General features: G+C 61.0%; 1 protein-coding gene across 1 annotated transcript; it reads left to right on the top strand.

Annotated features, from left to right (window-relative positions):
• Nucleotides 1–641: 641 nt before the first annotated feature.
• SYT2 (synaptotagmin 2) lies at nucleotides 642–24,500 on the top strand. Its single transcript, XM_032133350.1, has 9 exons — nucleotides 642–710; nucleotides 15,148–15,330; nucleotides 15,470–15,639; nucleotides 16,960–17,076; nucleotides 17,293–17,460; nucleotides 17,601–17,768; nucleotides 18,179–18,296; nucleotides 19,464–19,597; nucleotides 20,232–24,500. Exons 2-9 carry the CDS (start codon nucleotides 15,165–15,167, stop codon nucleotides 20,436–20,438), a joined length of 1,248 nt encoding a protein of 415 aa, XP_031989241.1. The 5' UTR covers nucleotides 642–710; nucleotides 15,148–15,164; the 3' UTR covers nucleotides 20,439–24,500.
• The last annotated feature ends 667 nt before the right edge of the window (nucleotides 24,501–25,167 follow it).

Here is a 25,167-nt window from a genome sequence, read left to right as displayed (position 1 = left end):
CGCCTCTCTCCTGTGGCCGCAGCAGGTCCCTGTGGTGGTGGTGGCGGCAGTGGTGGGTGACTGGCGGGTGGTGATCTGGGCAAGGTCACTGGTGAGAAGGGACCAGTGTGCGTGACCAGTGCGAGGTGATTGGTGTGAAGTGTTTGGTGTTGGTGCCCGGTATTAGTGCGCGTATGAGGTGCCTGACGGCAGTCCCTGGTGTCAGTGCCAGGTGCCAGTGCTCCGTGTGAGGTGACCCCGATGCGGGGTGTCTGTGCCCGCTGCCCGTGGTGCCGATGTGAAGTGCCCGGTCTGAGGTGAGCCCGATGGGAGTTTCCCGGTGCCCGGTGCCCCGTGGGAGGCGACCCCATGGGGTGCCCGGTGCCAGGTATGAGTTGGCCCGATGGGGTGCCCGGTGCCGATTCTCGGACGCCCGCGGCGGTGCCGCCCCTACGCGAGCCCCGGTGCGCGCCCCCGGGGGGGCCGGGCGGGGCCGAGGTGCGCGGGCGGGGCCGCGGGCGGGGCCTCTCGGTGGCGGGCGGAGCCTCGCGGAGCCGCCGCACGCGAGCCCGGAGGGGCCGGGGCTGCCGCAGCGCCGCGCAGGTCCCGCCGCCCGCCCCGCACCGACCGCACCGACCGCTCCCCTGCCCGCCCGCCCCGCACCGACCGCTGCTCTCCCCGCCCGCTCCGGCCGCACGGACAGCACCGCTCCCGCCCCGCCGCCCCGGCCGGTAAGTGCCCGCCCGCACTCCCGCCGAACTTTCCCCCGGTGCCGCAGCGGCGCGGGCTCTGCGGGACGGGGCCTCCCGAGCTCTCGCCGAGCCCGTCCCGGCGCCGCCGCCCGAGGTGCGATCGTTTCCCCGTGGGGTGGGATGGGGTACTCCCCGCGGGCACCGGGTAGTGCACCTCGCCGTGTCCCGGTGCCGGGAGCGGGGCAGGGACCTGCGCTTTTCCCGGGAACCCATCCCGGGACACGGATCCCGGAGCTGCCGAAAGCCCGGAGGCTGCCCGTGGGGGGGCTGCGCCCAGAAGGCGGCTGGGGACGGAGCCTGGAGGGATGGAGAGGGGGGCGGCCAGTGGTGCAGGAGGCTGCGGAACTGGCGGGGAGCACTCAGAGACGTGGGGACCCCCCCGAAGGCGTGGGAACCCCTGGGGATGCGGGGCCACCCCGGGGATGCCGCGCGGTGCCGCCGGGTCAAAGGTGCCCTCTGGGCTCTGCGGGATGCTCCAGCTCCTCATCCCTGCGGATGCCCGACAATGGGTGCCCTTGGGGTGCCGGCCCCGGGGAGTGCCGGGGGCGCGGGGCTGTTCCCGCAGCATTGCGGGGAACCCACCCTGGTGCTGGGAACCCGTGGGAGCGGCGTGGTCCCAGCGTGGGCAGCCACAAGCCCCGCTGCACTGACGGCTTCTTCATAGCGGCCTGGCCAGGAGCCAGCTCCAGACAGACCCTTCGTCTGGATTGCCTGCCGTGGCTACACCAAGCTCCGGGATCCTCCAGCCCTCCCTACGCTGACTGGGTGCCGTCGGGGTGCAGCCGTGGAGAGGGGTTCAGTCCAGCGCCGGGGATGTCACACTGGGGTGCCGCAGCCCTTGCTGTGCCCAGCACATCGCTGCTCCCCTCAGCCTAGTTTTAAAGAGTGATCCCAAAGGAGCTCTGCAAATTGCGCAGGGGACGGGCAGCGTTGCAAGGTGACTGTGGCACAGGGAGGGGGGGACACAAGCCTGTGTCACCCATTGCTTCGTGGTCTCCAACTGTATCAGTGCCTCTGTGTTTCTGTCTGCACGGGCGCTCCTTGGCGCAGCGCTCTTCTGTCCTCCGAGTGAGAGTGGCCGGGGTGCTGCGGGGTGTCACCCACTGCAGAGTGTCCGACGGCACAGCCTCCTGCGCTGTGGAGCTGCAGGGCGCTGCTGGACTCCCCGCCTGCTCCTCTGCTGCAGCAAAACTTCAGTCCTGAGCGCAGGCTGGCTGGTACGCGAGGTGCTGCTGCAGCGGTGTTACTCCTGCACGCACCGAGCGGCAGCGCAGCCGCCGGCAGGAGTCTCCAGCCTGCTGCATTATTCCTCGCTAGCACAGTGCCTCGGCCGCACGCTGCCGAGGGCTGCCGGACCCCCGGGGCACCTCCGGGGCATCCCCCGGGCTCTGTGCCCTTGATGCCCGTGGGTTCTTTTGACCACAGGGTTTTGGTGGGAGAAAGTGTGGCTTGCGGTGGTCTGCGTGAGGGGCACTGTGAGGCATCGGGGGGAGGTGATGCACCCAAGGTCATTGAGGCCAGCAGTGGCAGTGGGACGTCACCTGTGCTGCTCGAGAACTGCACAACCCAGCAAAGCACCCCAGTGCCCCCAAACCCAGGCGCCTCTCGGAGTGATGCCCTGTCTCCTCCTTGCTCATGGGTGTAGTGCAGGAATGGGTCTGACCTTGCCCGGTCTCCTGGCACCTTGCCCGGCCTCCCGTGGTGAGCACCGCTGCCCCGCTTGCCGGGAGCCAGCCTGAAGCCCCTGTGCCCCCGATTCTGCAGGGCGAGGACACGTCCCTCGCTGCCTGTGAGGCCGCCGATGGCAGCGCGGTGAGCCAGCGCCGGCTGTGCTGCATTGCTGCCGGCCGCCCTGGCTCTGCACCCCGCTGCCCACAGCGCCCGCGGTGCCAGGGGAGGGAGAACACACAAATACAGTCATACAGACCCTTACACATGTACATGGATATTTATTATAAATATGGTTGGGGAGGGGGTTTCCAAACAGCCGCTGTGGCACAGCTGTGGCATTTGCTGCTGGCTGCTTCCGTGGGAGCTGCCTCCTGCTCCATAAGCCCCAGGGATGGTCACTGGGCTAGAGCTAGAGGCCACTGAAGTGAGCCGGGACTCCCGCTCACCCCGCAGGTCCTTCCTCCTGTTCACCATGGTTTTGGCAAAGTCCCAGCTCTGGGAGCCGGATGACTGCGGCTCCTCATTATGACTGGAGTTTCTCCTTCCCCAGGCTGCGCAGAGAGCTGCGAGCTGGCAGCCGTGATGTCCTCCAGCAGGATCAATGCCCAGTGTATAGATGGGACCCAGTGCCCACTGGTTTTAAGATCCTCTAGTTTTTAATTCCCTACTCCCGGCAGTGCAGCTCGGCACTGTGCCCGGCCGTGCTCCTCCTCAGCCTGGTGGCCACCAGCGCCTTCCCGGTGCTGGTTGTCTGGAGCCGCCGGTAAGCGCAATCGGAAAAACGCTTTTGCCCTTGGCTGTGGTTGGCCTTTCCCTCCTGGATGAACACCCGGCTCTTCCCCGGCTCGTGCCCTCAGCTCAGCTCCTGTGTGAGCCTGCATTCCCCAAAGTGCTCTTTGATTATTAGCCCTAATAATTGTGTTATCGCATTGACTGAACTGTTTCAGATGCCAAAGCTAATTTCGCTCTTCATGCCTTCCTTCATCAGTAATGGGATTTTGATAACATCACGCATCCAAAAGTATTGGATAAACTTGGCATAATTCCCCATTTATTAATTAAACCGTAAATTAGGCAGTGTGCGTCTGGAATCCGAATGCCCCAAACTGGTGTGATCCTGCAGCTGGGGATGGTGCTGGCCCGTTCCTGTCAGCCCTGGGGTGTGGGATCCTGCTGTCTCCTGCTGAGTTTGGGGGCTGCCACATCCCAGTGGGACCACCTGCTCCATTGCTTCCGGCGTGCTGGAAGTTGTGATGTTTCATCAGCTCTGGTGTTTGGAGAAGGAATCGTGGTGTCCCCGGATTCAGCTGCTGGTCAGCAGTCAGAGTCTGGCAGAGCTCCCTATACCCCTGGAGTGGCTCTGCTGGTGCTGCTGCTTTGGGAGGGGTGACTGCAGCCAGCTCTGGCAGTACATGTGGCAGTGCTGGGCTGGGCCAAATTCCTGCCATCTGGACCCACATCCCACTCTCCCTCACAGGCAGTTGTCTGACTGTTGCACCAAACCCATCCCCACCGGCTGTTGGGTGTCTGTGGCCCCGCTGGCCTGGAAGGGACTTCTGGCACTGACGGGGTGTCCTTCTCCTTGTGCATCTTAAGGAAAGCTGGTGTGTTTTAATTAATCCGGGGTGTTTCATGCTCCCCAGCTTTTCCCAGCCCTGCAGGGTGCAGCAGATGTGGACTCTGGGCCTGTGCATCCCTTCGGTGGGGGGAGACCAGGAGCAAAGCGCGTGCTTGTGGCACGAGGTGTAGGTGGGTGCTGTGGGATGTGATGGGGTAGTCCAAGCCCTGAGTCTGCACTGAGCTGGCAGTGGCCTGGGGGGACTGCCCTGCTGCCAGGGGCCTGGGGAGCTGCTCTGGGGCCAGGCTGAAGCCATGGGGATTGGGAGTGTCTGTGAGCAGCACGATACCTGAGATAACGCCTGTGTGCCAGGGTGGTTTGGGATCAGCAGAGCTGATCTGGCAGCTGACATTCTGGCAGTGCTGCCATGGGATGAGGCATCCCTGACCCCTGTGAGCCTCATGTGGTGCCTCACACCGGAGGGATTCCACCAAAACACCATGGAGGCAGGATCAGCCTCCAAACTGCTCAGCATTGTCCCAGGGAGATGCCTCCTACCTTCCCTGCAGGACACAGGGTGTCCCCAGGGACATGCTGGGACTGAGGGATGCTGGGACTGGGGAACCTCAAGTGGCACCACAGCTCCCACCGGCCTCGAGCAGACGATTCAAGGAAGAAAACCACCCCAAATTGCAGTGCCATGTGTGGATTTACAAGCACGTGGACTCCCTGTGGGCTCTGCTGCTGTCTTGCTCTGTTCCCAGGGGAGTCCCAGGGTTTTCTCCTGGAACTGAGGCCTGGCAAAGCTGGGTTAGTGCCTGGGGTGAAGGTGCTGGCTTGTGCCCCCACTGCCCATGCAGCATCCTGGCACCACTGCCAGCGGCCTGGCACAGCCACTGCCCGGTGCCGCAGTGTGTGGCTGTGCCAGCTCAGGCACTGCTCTGTGCCACCAGAGAGCCCAGCAGAGACCTCCTGGTGGGGTGGGCCTGGCCATGGGGAGACCCTCAGAAGGGATGGTGACTACCAACACCAGTTCAGGAACCAGGGTGCTTTGCATCTGGGCTCTTCAGATTTTTCCTTCTCCAGGATGCACCGGTGGAGCAGCTCCTCTGTGCAGCCCTGAGAGTGTGTGCTGTTGTGCTTGTGCCGACAAAACAGTTGGAGTCACATAGGGATACAGTTCAGAGGGGCTGGGCAGGGCCAGAGGACCCCCTGTGCTGTGCAGGAGCTGTGCCCAGCACCCCAGCTGCGCTCCCAGCTCTGCCGATGACATTTCTCCATCTGCACAAGGTTCATTCGTGGAAGTCAGTCCTGTGTCCTGGCCTTGGTGGGGCTTTGTGCCACAACAAAATCCCCTGGGCTGCTGAGGTGCTGTGTCCTTGCTGATCCCATCGTTGTGCTTCCTCCATTCCCTTTCTCACCCCAAATGCCACAAGCCGGATGGCCCTGGGGACACAGAGCTCTACTCTGCCTCTGGGCTCTCCGTGCCTTGGAGCTGGGCAAGCAGCACCAGCACTGCTCCCACAGGGAGCCAGTCCTGGGGGACTGAGCCCAGGCTGGCAGGGAGGAGGGGGGTGCTGGGGGATGAGCATTGCTGGGGGCACCCCAGGGCTGGGAGATGGTTTCCTGGATTCTCACACCAGCCCATCACGGCCTCGTGCTTGGCTGGGAGCTGTGGAGATCTCCCTGGAGCCTCCCCTTGGAAATGGCCCCTCGCGGCTTGTGTCTGCTTGTTCGGCCCGTCCGCTGAGCTGGGCAGCAGCACAGGGAGTGCTCTCCCTGCTCCCGTCTGCGATCGATCTGCCGCGGCTCGGCTCGCTCCTGGAGCCGCTCCTGGCTCTTCCCCAGGAGCTGACCTGGCTCCTTTTCTCTCCTCCCATGCCGATCTGGAGCCATCACTGTGGCACAGGGCCATGGCCGGGACTGCCGGCAGTGTGGCCGTGGTGCCAGCAGTGTGATGCCCACCTGGGAGGGCAGAACTTGGAACTCTGAGCCGTGTGGTGGCTTCAAAGTGCCAGGGCAGCTCAGCCCATCACCATCTGGTGCCCTATTTAGCTGCTCTCATGTTGCCTTCGGAGCAAGACACGGCTGCTGCGGCATCACAGTGCCGGGGAGCAGGCTGGGCTCTGGCAGCACCTGGAACCTACTTTTTGGGAGGCTTCTTTGGCCATTCATGGCTCTGTGTGCCAAGGGTGGACTGCCTGTGCTGCCTGGGCTTGGGGTGAGCCTGGTGGATTGCTGTGGCAGTGGCCAGTGCCATGTGGGATATTGCATATGCTCTGCTGTCCTTGGCAACAGCTGTGTCCCCTCAGCTCAGGAGACTGTGGTCTCCAGCATCCCCAGCTGCCTTTTCTACCCGTGCCATGGTAGCACATGGCATGAGCCAAAACCCTCTGGCTGCAGTGCTGGTGGTGAGTGGTGCCTGCAGCCCCTGCAGCATTCCTGTGGGATGCCTCCGGCAGAGAGCAGTGCAGCAGTGATGGGAGACGGTGGGAAGCAGAGAGGGGGACACGGTGCTCACCAGTCCCTTTGCTGTTGGCACCCAAGTTCCAGGTGGCAGTGGCTGTGGCAGCACCTGCCCCGGCTCCTGCGGGAGCCCTGGCACCAGTCCCAGCTCAGCTCCCTCCTGCCCTTCCTTCCTGGGGCAGCTGCAAAGCCAGAGCCAGGGCCTGATCGCTCTAGAAAAAGTGGGCTTTGAGGGATCAGCACCTCTGGGTGCCAGGCAGGGCTCTGAGTGCCCAGCGGTGGGTCCTCCTCTCCTCTGATGTGGGCGCTGGCCTCGCGGGCTGTCACTGCCCTCGTCCCCCATTTCACCTCGGTGCTGTTCTGATTTTAGAGGCAAAGGCACAGAAAACCCCTGAGCTGCTGCCCTGGGTGCCCTGGCACTGGTGGGTGCCAGCAGTGGTCCCCACGCAGGGAGGTGTCCCTGGGTAGGGACAAACCTGCCATCTCCCTGAGTCGCAATGCTTTGGGGGGCCCCTGCCATTATGAGAGGCATCCCAGTACATGGTGGGTGTTGGCTGGGGTGATGCTTTGCAGGAGGAGATGCACAGGAGCGAGCAGGGCAGGGTGGGATCATCCCTTCCCCACACTGACCTTTAGGTGTCCATTCAGTGGGAGACTTCTGGCAGCAGGAGCCGATGGTTTGGCTTGGGAACACCAGAAACCATCAGTCTGGACCCCAAATGATGGACAAAGGCTGCCTCAAGGCTGCATTCACTGTTAGACCTCGCTTGGTTTTGCTGTAAGGCAAATCCTCTCTCATAGGCAGCACTGGCTGTGAAACCACCATCAGTTTTTAATTTTTTTATTTTACAAGCTCTCCCTCGTGAGGCAGGGGCTGAGTCTCCTTCCGTGAGGCCGGGGGCTCCATGATGAGGAGCCCAGATTCCAGCATGTGGGGCAGCAAGGCAGGAGCTCATCCCGAGCTGTGCAGTGTGGTGCCCTCCTCGAATTACTCATCCCTGGGGAAGAGCCTGCGGCTGGGGCTGCTGAACCCCAGCAAGTCGTTATTTTTAATTAGCTGAGCCGCGTGCTGGTGGGTGATGAGGCTTTGAGCGGAGTGTGCTGTGGTGGGGAGGGGGGTGCTGGCCAGCTCTGGTGCCATCCGGAGATGCTGCTGGAGCCTGCAGGATGGGGAGCAGTGCTGGGGGTCCCAGTGAGGTCTGGTGGCTGTCATTGGCCCACTCTGAGCTGGGGGAATGCTGAGCTTCAGCCCTGCTCAGGGATTTCCTCTCTCAGGGTGCTGCTTCCCATGCTGTGCCTCAGTTGTCCTTGGATGGTGGGGATGTCTGGCCAGCAGCACCTGCTCATAATGGGTTTGGGGGCAGGAAAATGTGTCCCTGCAAGGGTGATGTCTCAGCAGCTCAGGTCCCGTGATGCCCCTTGCTACTGGAGTGTCCTCACCCCATCACACCCCTTACCTGTGCTGTAGGAATACCCTCCCCTGAAAATCGTGGAGCTGGGGGAGCAGGGACTCTCCTTGCCCTCAGCACAGTGAACCAGGGTGGGAGTGTGGGGGGATCCCAGGGAAAGAGCTCCCCAAGCCCTGGGAGCTGCTCCACCATCCTGGCTGCTGAGGGTCTGGTCTGGCACTGCTGATGCAGCTGCTGTGGTGTCGTGCTGGGGCTGGGGAAGGAGAACAGGGATGAGATTCAGGGGTTTGCTGGGCTGTTGCAGAGCCCCTTTGCACCAGGGTCCTGCAGCATCTCCCCACCCAGCACCCCCTCCCCTCCCTCTTCCCTGATCCTTTGGTCTCGTGCCTTCACACATCCCTTGCCAGGAATTCTCTGGTAATTAAATGACCATTAGAAGCCAAGTCATGTTTTTGCCTTAATTAGAGTCTCCTGTCTCACCGCTGTGAGCTGGAACTCTGGCCCGGCGTGTCCCTTCCGTGTCCCGCTCTGGACGCGATGGGAGTGCTGGGGAGCCAGGACCCCGTGAAAGGCCGGAGGGATGCCCAGGCACTGTGCCAGGGAGAGATGGGAGCTCCCTCTCCAGCTCTTGTGCTTCTGACCCCAGAAGCAAAACACCTGCTGGCATCAGGATCCCGGTGAGGCACTGCCAAGTGTCTCAGCTGTGCTCCGGAGTCTCTGCTTGCCCCCGGGCTGCGCTGCAGGATCCTGCGGGCTCTGTAGTGCCCAGGCTTCCCGCTGGCATTGGGGTGGGAGAGGTCTTGCCTTGAAACTGGCTTGGGATTTTCATTTGTGGTCATCCAAGGACAAGCCCTGGCACACAGCAGCACAGTTTTGGGGTCAGCTCCTCCAGCTCATGTTCATGGAAGTCTGGGGGGTGCCCACATCTCTGTCCCAGCAGGACAGCTCAGACCTGGCTTTGCCATCCCATAAAGGAGCAATAACTCATTGCCCTGGGCCCATGGTGGCAGCCACCCTTCGTTAGCTCATGAGCCTCCCGCAGATCGGGATATCCATGGGACACTTCATCACTCCGGGCTGGGGGGGCCGTGGTTGGCCCCCCCTGTACCCCCCTGCCCATGCCCAGCCCATGCTCGGCCAGTGCCGGCTGCTGCTAATTGCTGCTTCAGCCTCATTAATCTTCATTTGTTGCTGTTCCTGCTCTCCATCATCCCCGCGGCCTTCACCTTCCTGGAGAGGAGAGGTTTCTTCAGCCCCTGCAGAGGAGCAGGGGGGTTTCCAGCAGCTGGATTCCCCAAAAGGCCTCACCCTGATGGTGGGGACTGAGCTCCCTGAGTGCTGCCGTGTCCAGGGACATCCTGGTCCTTCTGTGCATCCCCAAATTCTCATCCTGGGTCTGCTCCTTTGCAGAACACCCTGGCTGATGAGAGCGACTCCCTGTTGATCTCCTGCTTCTCCCTACATGGTCCTCAAAGCCCCCCCCGCAGTGAATCCCCCTGCTCCATCCTTCCCCACCCCACCCAGACAGGGAGCCCCTGCTGGGGCAGTGATACAGTCCCATGATGGGACCAGCTCCGGGGAAACCCCAAATCCCCTTTTTTGTGCCAGGTGCTGCAGCAGCATAGGGGGGGGTCTCTGGGATGGAGCCTTGGATGGAGGAGGAGGAGGGATGAAGGGCTCAGGAAGGGGATTTTTCAGTGTCTAAACTGCTTTTCTGTATACAGGGAATGCCCTGGGGATGGATGGGGATGGGATTGCTGGCTCCAGCCTGGGATTTACATCCCGCCAGACCTTGGGGTGCTGCCAGCAAAAAGGGAGGGGGACACCCCCACCCCCTCTGCTCCCTAAAATCAGTGATGGAGCCAGGGAGGTTTACACCACGAAGGGCTGGTTTGGAGCTCAGTGCAGCTTCTCGGGGTTCAGTATCAGCTTTAAGGGGGTGGGGGGACACCTGGGGTGAGTTTGGGGGCTGAGCCTGGAGGGAGTTCGCTGAACACAACCCCTGAGGCTCTGCTGGAGGGGGGACCTGGGGGCTCCTTCTAGGCCAGATGTTTGCAGCTGGGGGACGCTGCCTGAGGGGGTGCAGGGTAACACAGTGTGGGGTGCAGAAGGGTTTTAGGGGCTCTGAGGGTGGTGCAGCATGCAGGTGCATTCATGAAGGGGGGCTGGGCTGATATGTTAAGGGGTCAGGGAAGCTGGTGCAGGCACAGGATATGGGATGCCCTTTGGGATGTGGGGGTGCTGCAGTGGTGGATTTGGGGTGCTGCACTGAGGGGTGCAGGATGAGGCATTGGGGGCTGCAGGGGGGTGCATGAGGGGAGAAATGCACTGTGAGGGTGATGGGTTTGGGGGGTTCAGGGTTACACAGTGGGGGGCTGGAGCAACGGGGAGCAAGATAAAGCCCTGGGGGGGCTGAGGTGGCACCTGGGCAGTGTAATGCAAGTGCATGGGTGATGTGCCACGGGGGGCCCTCCCCACCCTCTGCCCCATGGGGTCTCTGCAGCAGCTGCCTGGCTGAAGCCCACCCTGTCCTGCTCCATGGGGAGCTCCTGGTGGAGTTTTTTCTGGGGGGGGAGGGGTTCAGTGGGTCCTCCCCTGATGGGTGCTGCATCCCAGGGAGGAGCTGGAGGATCCCAGGGGCCAGCAAGGCAGGACAGGGCTCCTTCCTAGCCAGGATTTATTCATGATGCCTTAACTCACGCTTGTTCTTCGGCCAACGACTGATAGAAATGGTTAATTATAACCCTCATATTTTCTTTATGTCCTTAAGACCCTGAGATCTTGGCGGGGGGGGTGACGGGGAGCAGTGGGGGGTGGCGAGGAACAACTCCAAAGCAGGCAGGAATGAAGAGGAAACTTGAAGAACCGCAGCGAGTCCTCGGCAGCGTTTGGGGGTGCGGTGTGGATTTCGGGGAGCTGAGCTCCCTTCCCGCCCGCACCGCCGGCCGCTCGGCCCCTCGCCAGCGGCTGCCGCAACTTGCAAAGAGGAGGGGGAAAAATTGCAAAAGGAATAAAAAAAAAGAGAGAGAGAAAAAAAAAGGCAAAAAAAAAAAAAAAAAAGGCAGCGGAGCCGGAGCAGGACTGCAATGCAGTGCCGCAGCCGAGCCCGCACGGCCCCCGCCCGCCGCCGGGGGGAACGGGCTGGGACGGGGACAGGCGGCGGAGGCTGGGAGGGGACAGCGGGCTGGGACGGGGACAGCGGGCTGGGACGGGCCCCCACCCACTGGGAATCTGCGCCGTGGGGCGGGAGCAGCTCTGCCCCAAAAGCTGAGGGGTTGGGCTGCCCCGCTTGCGCCTGGTGGAGACACGGGATGTGCCCGAGGACACCCAGTGAGGCGGTGGCACAGTGGGGAGGTGAGGGGACATCCCCAAGACCACACCGCCCCACTGCCTGCCCTCCCAGCCTCCCATCCCTCCCTGGCTGTCCCCGACCTGCCCAGGCTGCCCCCATGGCGCTGCCCCCATGGCGCTGCCCCCATGGCACTGCCCCCCCTGCCCAGCCCGTGCGGGAGGCGGATCAAAGCTTGGTCCCCTCGCTCGGGGTGCAGGATCAGCCCTCCGCCCCCACGGCAGGGGCTGCAGGCCCCCGGGGGCTGTAAGGTACTCAGTTGGAGGGGGAGCAGCAACAGGGTCTCCATTGGTTGGCTCCCCGCAGGCCCCTCCCGGGCCTCAGTTTCCCCCGGTCCTCAGCTCCCACAAGGGAGCAATTAGTGATGCTAATTAGGCTGCCCGGTTCAAAAGCAACCCCTGCAGTGAGGCCTGCTGCTGCCTGCAGCCCCCCAGCCCCGGGCAGCACGGCAAAGGCTCCCAAGTACCGCCTAAAGCAGCAGCAGTTCCCTGGCCCAGCGCCTGTGCTGCATCTCTGCCCCCAGAGCCCCCCCTGGCACCCAGGTCCCACACACGCCCGCTGGCACCCAGAAGGGCTCTCTGTGTGTGTGTGTGTGTGTGTGTGTGTTTGTGTGTGTGCGTGTGCGAGCCCTTGCACAGGCTGCGGGCAGTGCCACGCACAGGGCAGGATGCGCACAGCCACGTGCAGGTGCTGGCAGAGCCACACGGGCACTGCCCGAGCGCACGGGCCACACATCCCTGGGCAGGTGTGCACGGCCACGGGCACCCCCGGGCACGAGCATTCACACACACACACACACAAACACGCATCCACACCCACACATCTTGCACAAGCGTTCACACCCTCACACATCTGCGTGTCCCACGCACACGTGCCTGCACAAGCGCACGGACAAGCCTGCACCTCCACTGCCACACGTGCACCAGCACCCCGTGCCCTGCACTGGCCCTCGCACGCTCACGGGTGCACAGACACACTCCCGGCACCTCTCGCCTGCCCGTGCACACCCATGCACACCCGTGGGCTGCGGGGCGTGCCCGGCTGCGGGTGCTGAGCGGTCCCCGCTGTACTGTCCCCGGGGATGGTGGCTCCGTGCTGCAGGAGCAGCTGGGCTCGCCTGCCCCCCCGGGCAGTGCTGGGCTGGGCGCCCAAGGACTGGGAGGAGAGGCGGCTCATCCAGGTGCCCCCTCTGGGTGCTGCCCACCTTGCGTGGCAGGTTGGATGCAGAGCGAGTGCCCTGGGGTGTGTTGTGGTGGAGGGCAGCCCTGGGGTCCCACACCTCATGCTCTCTGGGGAGCTGGCAGGGTGTCAGTGGCCTGGATCCCTCACCCTTTATCCATGGGTGCAGAGCAGAGCCAGGACCCCTGCTCCAGGTCAGGGGGGCAGGATCCAGCACTCAGAGGTTACCCTCAGCAGCCTTCGGTCTCCAAATCCTGGCTCTCCTCCCACCCACCCTGGTGCACATGGGCAGTGATGGGGACAAACCCCTCAAGTGGTGGGGACAGACACACATCCAGGTCTCCTCAGCCACTGGAAGCTTTGGGGAACCTTTGAGACCCTCGAGATCAAATAACTCTCAGCTGGGTAGGGGTTAAATGCAGCAGCTCCTGGTTCACCCCAAGCAGGATGTGGGGGACCTCCAGCATCCTCCTCCAGCCCCCGGTGCCAGGTTTCAGGGCTTGGTGATGCTGATGCTGGTGTTCGCAGCGGTGACAGCCCCTCCGTGGGATGGGAAGGTGGCCGTGGCCAAGCCATTGGGTGGCAAAGCCTGTGCTTGCAGCAGGGACCTTGTCTGGGTGGGAGTCCCATAATCACCTCATTTTGTTGTGTGAAGGACTGCCCCTCATGGGGGGCCCCCCAGACTCCCACAGGATATTCCCCTGGGAGCAGTGGTGCAGGAGGGAGGTGTCCAGGTGTGGAGCCATGCTCTGGGTAACTCAGTGCTTGATTCACCTATGAGGTGGCCAGAGACACATGGCGATGTCAGTTTGGGGCAGCAACACCCCCAGGTCTCTCTGACTGGCTTTTTTTGAGGTGAGAGCACTCATTTTCCAGTGCTGCAGGAAGGGCAGAGGAGCACCTGGCCTCAGGGGACGATGCTCTGGGCAAGGAGGCTTCTTGATGGTGAGGAGGGAAGAAGAGATGCAGGGGAGGGGGTGCACTCAAGCCACAGCCCACCTGCCCCCAGAAACTCCTGCCTGCGTTATCTGTGGTCCTGCTTGTCTCTTTGCTTCCCTGCTGGAGAGTCTGGAGTTCTCCTTAACCCCACTGGCATTCCCTGGCATTCTTCCCTGCTCTGGTCTTCTCTTGCAGGCTGCTTTCTGATGGGGTTGTGGAGGCACTTTGGGGCTGGAGCTGGGGTTGTGGAGGTCATGGAGACCCTTTGGGGCTGGGGCAGGGTTGTGGGGGCACTTTGTACCAGGTTTGCTTGCAGGAGCCAAAGCCACATTTGCAAGACAATGGCTGTCCCCATCCTTGGCGGGTGTTGGGGAAGATGAAACAGGAAAGCCTTGGAAATATGATTGCCTGACAAAAGATTTTGGGAATATGAAAACTACAGGCAACATCGAAATGAAAGCCACTTTTGAAATACCAGGTCTTAGTTACTGAACAACTAGAAAACAATGGTATGGCCACTGAAGTAATCCCCTCTTGATGAAACAATACCCTCTGCTTGCAAACAGGTCCAAGGGTCAGAGCAGACCCTACTAGCTCAGCAGAAGGGGTCCAAAGAGTAGTTTTTAGAAGTTAAGATGTAACACTCTATGGTAATATAAGAACTCTTATAGGCTGTATGTAAATGCTATAGGATTTGTATCTTGTATTAGATTGGTTAGTGACAATTAGAATATTCAGTACAGAAGATGATTTATTGTATTGTAACCAGGACTTCAGGCACTCTATTCCTCTCTTCCACTTCTACTCTTACTTCCACTCTTGCTCTTACACCCTCTCTCTCTCTCTCACCTGCTTACTCTCTTGGGCCTGCTCAGAGCTGAGTCAGGCAGCTCTGAGCAGTGCCCCAATACCCACGCCTTTACAATAAACCGACTGTGTCCCAAGACCTGCCTATAGAGATCTCTCCATCCTTCTCCGTCCCGACCGAACCCGTCCGACCCGCCGGTAACCTACAGGCGGGTGCTCGGACACGGCTGGGCTGGGAAGGGGGTGCTGAGCACGTCGGGCTGTGCTGCAGCCCTGGCTGTGACCTGAACACGTTCCCTGGCTCTGTGGAGGAGCTGGGCTGGCCAGGGGAGCCCTGCGGGGTTGGGAGGTGTGGCACCTGGGACATGATACCTGTGACATGTGAGTCGACCCATTGACCTGCACACTGAACCCGCCACTGCTGTGTAGAGCCAGCTCTTCCCTGCTTCCATCCATCCTCAAAATGTGCCCTGCCGAAGCCCCCTGGGGGCTGGAAGAAGAGCGGTGTGTTGATCCTCTTCTGTTCCCAGACTTGGAAGCTCGCCCCGGGGCTGGGAGCAAGTCCTGAGGGTGCCACACCAGCGCTGAGTCCCTGTGGGTGCCCCATGCCTGGGGTCCCTGCCCGAGAAAAGGAGGAGATGGTGGGGCTGGATTTGTCCAGACTGACCTCATTCTTCTCTCCTGGGGATGCAACCCCCCTCCCCTCATCCCAGGGGGCCGTGCCAGGTGCATGTCCCCCCAGGAGTGTCCCCATTGTCCCTGGGGGGCTTGGAGCTGGAACCGTCATTGATGCAAGGCTGGGTGATGCTCCCAGTGGCTTTGGAGATGTCAAAGGCCAGGAAACCCAGGGGCCAGCTGGGCTCCCCACGGCTCGTGAGGGATCCAGGTGACCTCTCGCAGACACTGGGTCTGTGCCCCTCTAGCAGAGGATGAGGTGTCCTGGTGCAGCCCTGCTGCCCACGCAGGCGCTGTCTTGGGGACACTGGGGAGGAGTGGGGGCAGCAGGGACCTGTGTGCCACCGAGATGATGTGTTTCAGGGAGCCCCTGACCCACCATGACGTTCAAGCAAGCATCCATGATGGCCCCGGAGGCCACGGCCAGCACGCTGCCCATGAGCACCATGGAGAACTCCACTGAGGCCGCGGGGCCGGGCGAGAGCAAGGAGGACATGTTCACCAAGCTGAGGGACAAGTTCATGAATGAGCTCAACAAGATCCCCCGTGAGTAGCTCCTTTCCCAGGTGTTACCCTCCTGATGACCCCCCCATCACACTGGTCCCAGTACAACCTGTGGAACAAGGCTTTTGGGTGGCTGAGAGGGAGCTACAGGGCTGACCACGACCCTGGCTTTTGCCCACAGTGCCACCCTGGGCCCTCATCGCCATCGCGGTGGTGGCTGGACTCCTCATCCTCACCTGCTGCTTCTGCATCTGCAAGAAGTGCTGCTGCAAGAAGAAGAAGAACAAGAAGGAGAAGGGCAAAGGCATGAAGAATGCCATGAACATGAAGGACATGAAGTCAGGCAACCAGGTGATGTCCTCCTGGGCTGCTTGGCCAGCAGCCCCTCTGGCTGGCTGATGGACTGTGCCAGGGCACTCAAAGATCAGGCAGCAGATTGGGATGGAGCCACCAGGACCCTGGGATGGGACAGTGGAGCGAGGACCTGAGACAGCAGCACTGTCCTCCAGTGTCTGGTGGCCCAGGTGGACCAAGCTCAAGCTGGCCTGGACCTGCCAATGCTTCACCTGAGCCAGGAAATGTTGATTTAATCCCTTGTGTCTTTTGCCTCCCTCTGGGTCACACTCATTTCTCTGAGCCTTTAGCTGAGAGGGCAGGGCCACCAGGCCAAAACACCCCCCAGTTTGGGATCCCCAAAAAGTCTGTGGTGTAGTGGCAGGTGCTGGTACCTCATCCTGGGGTCCAGCCCGAGGTGGGCTTTGGTACCCACAGGCTTGGGGCCACCCCGGCCATTTCAATGGCCTTGACCCACGGCCATTTGGAGGGGGTGGGAGAATTTGGGTGTCTGTCCCTGCTCTTCAGAGCCATGTGGGCACCATGGGCATGCAGACAGGGCTGGAGCAGGAGAGGGGGGAGATGTGGGGTGGGATTCCCCAGTGGAGAGCAAGGGCTGCGTCCTCTGGGGCTCCACGGGGTGGTACAAGCCCTGATCCCCCACCCTGCCATGGGTCCCTCGGTGTCTGTGTAACGTGTCTCTCTTCATCCACGGTACCCTCGCTGTCCTCCTGCCCTGGCTGCCTCTCTGCTCTGGGACACCCTCCACGTAAGTGCCACCATGAGCCTCCTCCATCATCTGCTTCCAGGGTGGGATGGGGGACTGGGGACACATCAAAGAGGGGGTAAGGAGCTGGGACTCCCACCCCGTGGACTGCGCTTGGAGAGGCAGGAAGAGGGGTGGATTTCCTGGGGACAATCTCTTTCTGAGCCTGAAAAGCCTGGAAATGGCCCCGATAAGCCCTTAGCTCTGGCTGTAGTGCTCCTCCAAGCACGGGCTGGGCGCCACAGGACCCACCACCTGCAAGCACCAAAACTCCCTCCACTGGAGTCAGTTCCTTGTCCTGGCACCCCTGGCAGCCCCACATCGTCTTGGCTGGACCAGCACCGGGGGCTCCCTGGCGGCCGCGTGGCTGTGGCACAGCCAGTGCCACCCCTAGACTGCCCTGTCAGTGCTTCATGTCCCCAGCACGTGGGTCTCCTTTCCCCTGGTGGGGACAAGCTGGGTGTTGAGATGCCAGGAGGGTTGGGGTGCTGAGGTCCCCAGTGGTGTGGGGCTGCTGGGCTGTGACCATCCTGCTGAGCTGGACACCTTGGCTGCCATTCCAGGACCAACAGGACGACGATGACGCAGAGACGGGCCTGACAGAGGGGGAAGGTGAGGAAGAGGAGAAGGAGCCGGAGAACCTGGGCAAGCTGCAGTTCTCACTGGACTACGATTTCCAGGCAAACCAGGTGATGGAGTGGCTGGGGCTCAGCTGAGGAGTGGGGTTTGCCCGGGGGGGAGATGAGAGGACAGGTCTGCGTGTTGGAACTGGGAGGCACATGAGGGAAGGAGGAGCCGGGTGCTGTGCCAGAGGAAGTCCTGCCCCATGCTGGGCTGGAGATGAGCCCTTGGCAGCTGCAGTGCATGGCTGGGCTGTCTCACTGAGGACTCCTCCGCCCTTCCAGCTCACAGTGGGGATCCTCCAAGCTGCCGAACTGCCAGCTTTGGACATGGGCGGCACCTCAGACCCCTACGTCAAGGTGTTCCTGCTCCCCGACAAGAAGAAGAAGTACGAGACCAAAGTGCAGAAGAAGACCCTCAACCCTGCCTTCAATGAGACCTTCACCTTCAAGGTGAGCCCCTTCATCCATAACACAGGACCTTGTCTCCCACTCCCATCCTTCTCCCTGGTTGCAGCAATCCCGTGTGCTGACCTTCCCTTCCAGGAGTGGGTGGGCCTGGCTTGCAGCCCGGTCGTTGTCCCTTTGTGCAGGTCCCCTACCAGGAGCTGGGTGGGAAGACGCTGGTGATGGCCATCTACGACTTCGATCGCTTCTCCAAGCACGACATCATCGGTGAGGTGAAGGTGCCCATGAACACAGTGGACCTGGGCCAGCCCATCGAGGAGTGGCGGGACCTGCAGAGTGGCGAGAAGGAGGAGGTGAGAGCCAGCCCTCAGCCAGCTGAACCCCTGGCTGGGGGATTGAGATGGGGGCTGGCCGTGGGGCGAGCTCTGCTTTCAGGGCCATCCCACAGTGCTCAGGGTGACGATCACTGTGGGGTCCCACCAGGGTGCCATGAATGTCCTGGCAGGGCAGGATCTGACCTGTTGTTCCTCTGTGTAAAAATGTTTTAATAACAGAAAATGAAGACTAGAAAGCATCCAGAGTGCTATGCTGGGCCTGGCTTGTCCTGGACCCAGTGATCAAACTCTTGTGTTGGTGCACAGGGTGCCAGCTTGTGCCTGGACTGAGCAGGGTTTGGGGGGACCTGCATGTGTGATCGTGTCCAAACACTGCAGTCCGAGGCACTGCCAAAGCTCTGACCTCCACTCGCTGCTCTGCTTGGCAGCCAGAGAAGCTGGGCGATATCTGCATCTCCCTCCGGTACGTGCCCACGGCCGGGAAGCTCACTGTCTGCATCTTGGAAGCCAAGAACCTGAAGAAGATGGATGTGGGGGGCCTCTCAGGTGGGTGTTGCTCAGAGGCAGCCTCCCCCTGCCCCACTGGGGACTCTCAGCATCCTCTGTGGGGAAGGACTCTGGGGCCATCTGTCTGGCAGAGCTTGGGAAAGCCCCCCAGTGCCTCCTCATGCTTTGCAGGCAGCCCAAGGTCTGGCCGGGAGGTGAGGGGAGATGGGCATGAGATGCATCCCCAACTCTTGAGAAGGATGCTTTGAATTTGGTCCCCCTGGTTTGAGCAGGACCAGGATGCTGCAGGACCTGGGTGGTGAAAGTGCTCCTCCTTGACCTGAGGGCTGGGGACCTAAGTTGACAGCATGTCTTGTGCTCAAAGTGTCTTCCCAGCCCCATTCTGGGGTCCTCAGCTCTCTCCAGACATGCTTTAACCACAAGAGCAGTACCTGCATGGCTGGAAGGACTCAGCTTTATCGTGGGCTTTCCTGCTCCTGTCCGGGCCGACAGGCCAGAGCCCACACAGTGCCACTCACCTGACAGGCCAGCTGTCACTCCACTGTCCCCAGCCCTCCTACAAGAGGGCCCACAGCACAGAATCCCAGAATCATTACTGTTGGAAAAGACCTCCAGGATCATCAACCTGTGCCCGATCCCCACCTTGTCACCCAGACCAGAGCACTGAGTGCCACGTCCAGGCATTCTTGGGACCCCTCCAAGGGTGGGGACTCCACCACCTCCCTGGGCCGTTCCAATGCCTGGCCGCCCTTTCCATAAACAAATTTTTCCTGATGTCCAACCTAAACCTTCCCTGTTTCAACTTGAGGCCGTTCCCTCTCCTCCTGTCCCTGTTCCCTGGCAGCAGAGCCCGACCCCCCCGGCTGCCCCCTCCTGTCAGGGACTTGTGCAGAGCCACAAGGTCCCTCCTGAGCCTCCTTTGCTCCAGCCTGAGCCCCCCAGATCCCTCAGCCTCTCCTCATATGTCTGACTCTCCAGACCCTTCCCCAGCTCTGCTGAATCCAGAAGAACTCCATCCCTTGGCCAGTTGCTCCCACAAATCCTCTCCGGCCCAACTATTTTGTCTTGGCATCCATCCACAAACCTCAGACCACCTTTACTCAGGGTGGTCTCTCCCTCACCCTGGGTTGAGATGTCTCCTGGGACCCGACCAGTGGTGTCCCCTGGGCACCTCAGCCCTGGCTAATGCCCCATCCTGCCCCCCAGATCCCTACGTGAAGATCCACCTGCTGCAGAATGGCAAGAGGTTGAAGAAGAAGAAGACCACAGTCAAGAAGAAGACCCTGAACCCTTACTTCAATGAGTCCTTCAGCTTTGAGATCCCCTTTGAGCAGATACAGGTTTGTCTGATGACTCCCCTGGGATGGGAGATGTCCTGAAGCTGCCTGAGCTCTTGTCCCAGCCTTCCCAGCAGCCCGAGCCGCTCCTGCTGAGCTCCTGGTCTGGTCACCCTGGAGATTCTTCCAGTCCCATCTGGGGCCTGGGCTGATGCTGAGGGCAGCTGGTGGGGGGACAGAGGTGGGAGGCTGGGCAGCACCCATGGGAGATGAACCCCCAACCCAGATCACGGCTGAAATGGGGCTTTCCTCTGCTCCTGATCCTACAGTGCTCACCTCAAGCATAACAGGATGGTCCTGGGGGCATTTTGGACCCTTGGCCACTGCCTTCTGCTCCTCCGTGTCCTGTGCAAGCCCCTGCCCGTGCCCCTTGCCCCTGCCCAGTAGCCCACAGCTCTTGCCCAGCCCCACACCACACCTTGGTGACCTTTCTCAGGTGAGTCAGCTCAGGATGAGCTGGGCCCCCACTGGGCTCTGGGCTCCTTGGAGAAGGACATGAAGGAAGCAGGGAGGGGGCCCTGCCCCAAAACGAGCCACATGGGGCTCAGCCTTGGGGCATCCCTGGGGCACCCTGGGGCTATGGAGCTGTGTGGCCACTGCGCCTTTCCACCCCTCTAAAGAAGGTTTCCTCCTTTAGAAAGTGCAAGTGGTCATCACAGTGCTGGACTACGACAAGCTGGGGAAGAACGAAGCCATTGGCAAGATTTTCACAGGCTTCAACTCCACCGGCACGGAGCTGCGGCACTGGTCTGACATGCTGGCCAACCCCCGGCGGCCCATTGCCCAGTGGCACTCGCTGAAGCCAGAGGAAGAAGTAGATGCAGCTCTCGGGAAAAACAAATAGGCAGCTCTGCCAGCCGGGCACTGCGGACAGTCGACCCAGAGCTACTGATACCTCAGTTCTGCAACCTTCCTTTCGGTTTTTTGTTCTAAGCTGAAATGCCCCTTGATGCCTCTGGAAGGGTATCCAGGCAGTCCCAATAGCTTCCAGGGGAAGAGGTTAAAGACATGGATGGTTCTTTTTGTTCTTCAGCATTGCTCCCTTCTGCTGCATCTCCCATTGCCTCTGCTCGCCATCCCTTCCTGGTGCAAAGCCACCGGCACACTTGGGACCTGCCCCAGCAGCTGTGTCACCAGCCTGCAGCACTGCTGCTGCCCTCCTGCCCTTGGAATCATGTGGGGAACCATGGAATGTTGCATGGAGGTGATACTGGAGCCTGACAGTGTGAGATGACCAGACCCACTGTGCTTGGTTGGGGCATGACCAGCAGTGAGACAGAAAAACGGTGCAGAAGACCCTCTGAAGAGACCCAGGTGCCTCCCCCTGGTCCTCCCCAAGGAAGGCTGAGTGCCCCAGGCCAGCTCCAGATTTGGGTTCTCTGAGGAGAGGCTTGCAGGGCCCATGGATCCCGCTGTGGTGGTGGGGTGCCAAGCCCTCAGTGTTGCAGCAGGAGCTGTGGAGGCCAGTCTGGGCACAGGGAGCCTCAGGAGGGCTGCTCCAAGGAGACACAGGGTGAAATGTGGATGCACCAGCAGCACCGTGTGGATCACCACCACCACCAGCACCACCACCTCTGTTTTGTCCCCAGAGGAGCAGCGCTGGGTGATTTGCATCTGTGTCCCACCATGCTCGGTGAATCCTGTAGATAAAGATGCTTCCACAAGGCAGGTTTACAATGAGAGGTCTCCAGATGTGATGGGGGCAGCCCCCCAGAGCGGTACCAGGTGTCCCCCCAGAGATTGTCCATCGCACGTCCCAGTGCTCAGCCCTGCCTTGGGCACCCCAGCCTGGGGTAGCCGAGGGGCCATGGGGAGCTCCAGCTCCACCACCTGCTGCAGGTGGGGATGGCAAGAGCAAGCCCAGGGCCAACAAGGGACCAAAGCCCCCAACCCCCATGAGCTGCTACTCCCCACCAGGCCACTGGCTGTTGAACCCACCCCGTCCTGCTCAGGGTATAAGCCATATCCGTGACCCCGACAGTGGCTAAGAGCTTCTCTGGGCCACTTCTCCCGCTGTCCCAGAAAAGCCCCTGAGCCAGAAAGCCAACACAGTTTTCTGCTGCTGGGAGAGGGTCCAGCAGCCCTGCCCAGTTCAGTCCAGTCTATATTGGAGCACTGATGTTAACTCGTGTCCCTGTCCCAGCTCCAGCTCCACAGCAGCCTCACGCTGTGCTCCCTTTGGCTTCCCTGGACTCAGTGCTGGGGGTTCCAGCACTGCAGCAGCAAAGGGTAGAGCCCCAGGGATGTGCTGGCACTGGGGATGCTGCTCTGGGAGCTCAACACCAGGGCTGGGACCGTGGTGCAGGGTGTCCTGGGTCCAGGTACAAAGTGCCAAAACTGAGCTCATCCCAGTGCTGTTGGATGCTTTGGCAGCTCCCACAGCTCTGGCTTCCCAAAGGGCATCCCGGCCCCCTCTGGAGGTGGAGAGATGATGGGAAACTTGGTGGCAGCCACACCTCAGGGGGTTCAAATGGACACGAGGACCAGCCCCTGCCCCTGGAGGGTTGTGCAGCTCTGGGACAGGTCCCCAGGGCAGGACATCTCCATCCGTGGGAGGTTTGGGGCTTGGATAGCCAAGCTGCAGTGTGGGAAGGGGATGTTGGACAGGAACCTCTAATGACCACCTCCACCACCACTGCGGCTGCACTTGGCCCATGCCCTGGTGAAAGTGGGGCCACACTGGGTCTGCAGGGGTCACCCAGCCAGTGGTCCCTCAGGGCCATCTCCAGCTTCAATTAGTCCCTTTTCCTAATGGATGTGTCAGTGTCAACAGATGCAGTCCTGCCCTGCCCCTGTAGCCAAAGGGAGAAGAAGTCTTTTATGGGATGCTTTTAAAAATGGGGAGCTGGAGGGGGCCTGACACCCCATGGTCAGGAGCAGTGGTAGGACTCAGTCTCATTTTGGGGTCCATCCAGGCACTGGAAGGGGGGGGGGGGCATCTGCCTTACATGGAGTGGGTTAAAAGAGGAGGAATTAGAAAGAGCACTGAAATCCTCCTGCTTGCAGCCAGCGAGTGTGCATGGCCCTGCAGCCTTCCCAGGGAAGCAGGTGGAGGTGTGCACATCTGCACCCTGCACACCTGCATCCTGAACACCTGCACACCTGCATCCTGAACACCTGCACATCTGCACCCTGAACATCTGCACCCTGAACATCTGCACCCTGCACCCCTGCACATCTGGACCCTGCACACCTGCACATCTGCACCCTGCACATCTGCACCCCGCACATCTGCACCCTGCACCCCTGCACATCTGCATCCTGCACATCTGCACATCTGCACCCTGCACATCTGCATCGTGAACACCTGCACACCTGCACCCTGAACATCTGCACCCCCTGCACATCTGCACATCACACCTGCACACCTGCACACCTGCACACCTGCACCCTGCACACCTGCACCCTGCACATCTGCACCCTGCACATCTGCACACCTGCACATCTGCATCCTGAACATCTGCACCCTGCATACCTGCACATTTGCACCTTGCACACCTGCACCCTGCACATCTGCACACCTGCACACCTGCACCCTACACATCTGCATATCACACCTGCACACACCAGATGCACCCCCTGCTGTGCTCTCCCCTCCGCGCCGCCCCCCCCCTTCGCCCCCCAGACCCGCCGGATCGGCCGGGGTCCCTCCAGGAGTGGAGATCCCACCTGGCTGCTTTCCATTCAGACTCTTTAAGCCTTGGGGGAGGGGGAAGACTGTGACTTTAATACATAATTTTTTTTTTTAATAAAAAAGGGAAAACCAACCAACATACTGAAGCCATCTGCGCTGCCTCTGACCCCCCCTTAGCTGTGTGTAGGTAAAATATATGGAGACATAGCTGTATATACCACGAGCAGTGCATGCGACGCAGCCACGTAGCAGTAGCAGCATGGCCCCAGCCCGGCGGCGCTGCCACCGCCCCGGCACTGCCGTCCCCATCTCCGGCCTCCCGCCAGGGAGGAGGCGGCGACCACCAAAACTCATCGCTCGAGAGCTCTCCACCGGCCTGATTTTTCTCCCCCCAAATAAAATGGAAATCCCCAATTAAATCATATAAAAGAAGAAAATAATGCCAAGAAGCAAAGCATGCCAAGCCCGGCCCGCCAGCGGAGGGTGAGCTGTCACCGACGCAGCCGTGGCGCCCATGTGTGTCGTGTTCCTGTATCTTGTCGCGTTTGTCCCATGGCCGGGTAGCAGCAACATCGTGGCTTCGGTGTCCTGTGTCGCGTTGGTGCATTTCACCGTCAGAGCAACTTTAGAAGCCATATTAGAGCACGGTGCACCGGGACCCCACGGGGACAGGCCCACGGTGAGCCGTGACCCCCTTCCCCCCATGTGTCCACGTCCCCCCTGGTTTCGTGGGGCTCGGGTTGCCAGGAGCCGCACTGGCCACCGCCTCGGTGGCCTTGGGTGCCGCTGTAACGCCGGGCGAGGGGACGGGACAACGCTGGGCGCAGATGCTGGGGTCGACTTGCCGGTGGTGAAAAGGCTTTTTGGAGCAATTTGGGTTATTTCTGCCATGTCCAGTCGGTGGTTTCTGTTTCGGGGACGAGAGCTGGCATTCTCCTCTCCTGGAGGCACCCAGCTGTGCCACAGGGATGCTCCCGGGGTTAAAAGGAAGTGAATCCACGAGTCTTGGCAACAGGCTCTGGTTCCTTGTCCTTTTTTCTCCCGAGCTGGGAGGGAGGAGCCGGCTCCTTTGGGAGTCGCAGGTTCGGCGATTCCTGGACCCTCAGTGCCGGCCCCGCTCTGCCCCGTCCCAGCCCCGCAGCGCTCGGCTCCGGCGGAAGCTGCTTTTAATGCCCCTTCCCCTCGTGTGGACTCTGTCGTTCCGTCTCTGATCGTTTGATGGTTATTTTGTAATGATCTCCGTCTCCTTATTAAAGAAACGAGCTGAAAGGAGCTGGTTCCCTTCTGGTCTTGCTGCTGGGGCTCACGGGGCATCCGCGGTGAGGGGCAGGACCCAGGGCAGTGAGCCCAGGGATGATGGAGGGATGGAGGTGTGGGTGGAACCTCACAAGGGCCCAGGTACCCCAAAACACAGAATCATGAAATCATTTAGGTTGGAAATGCCCTCTGAGATCATGGAGTTCAACCCAGCACTGCCGTGTTTACCACTAAACCATGCCCCAAGTGCCACATTCTTGCACCATTTAAACACTTTCAGGGATGGCGACTTCGCTGCTGCCCTGGCTGGCTGTGCCAGGGCCTGACCACCCCTTCAGGGAAGAAATTTCCCTCAATATCCAACCTGAATCTGCCCTGGCCTAGCCTGAGGCCGTTCCCTCTCCTCCTGTCCCTGTTCCCTGCGAGCAGAGCCCAACCCCCCCCCCCGGCTGCCCCCTCCTGTCAGGGACTTGTGCAGAGCCACAAGGTCCTCCCTGAGCCTCCTTTGCTCCAGGCTGAGCCCCCCCCAGCTCCCTCTGACTTGTGTTCTGGGCAGCCTTGAACTCCAGCTGAGCAAGACCGGACCAGACATGGGGCACAGGTGGGAAATATCAAAGGTCCCCACAGAATTCTTCGCCCCAGCACACAGAGTCTGGTCCATACAGTCACATCCTGCTCCGCA

The sequence above is a fragment of the Corvus moneduloides genome, chromosome 24 (assembly GCF_009650955.1).
Source record: "Corvus moneduloides isolate bCorMon1 chromosome 24, bCorMon1.pri, whole genome shotgun sequence".
Classification (NCBI taxonomy): Eukaryota; Metazoa; Chordata; class Aves; order Passeriformes; family Corvidae; genus Corvus; species Corvus moneduloides.
The sequence above is the reverse complement of the archived record's forward strand: the minus strand, read 5'-3'. Positions and strand labels throughout refer to the sequence as shown.

Excerpts from the sequence above, each read along its gene's own strand:
- SYT2 (XM_032133350.1), top strand. The coding sequence starts at position 15,165 with ATGACGTTCAAGCAAGCATCCATGATGGCCCCGGAGGCCACGGCCAGC. Across the intron at positions 18,297-19,463 it reads GGATGTGGGGGGCCTCTCAG|ATCCCTACGTGAAGATCCAC; the intron begins GTGGGTGTTGCT and ends CCTGCCCCCCAG. Across the intron at positions 19,598-20,231 it reads TCCCCTTTGAGCAGATACAG|AAAGTGCAAGTGGTCATCAC; the intron begins GTTTGTCTGATG and ends TTCCTCCTTTAG.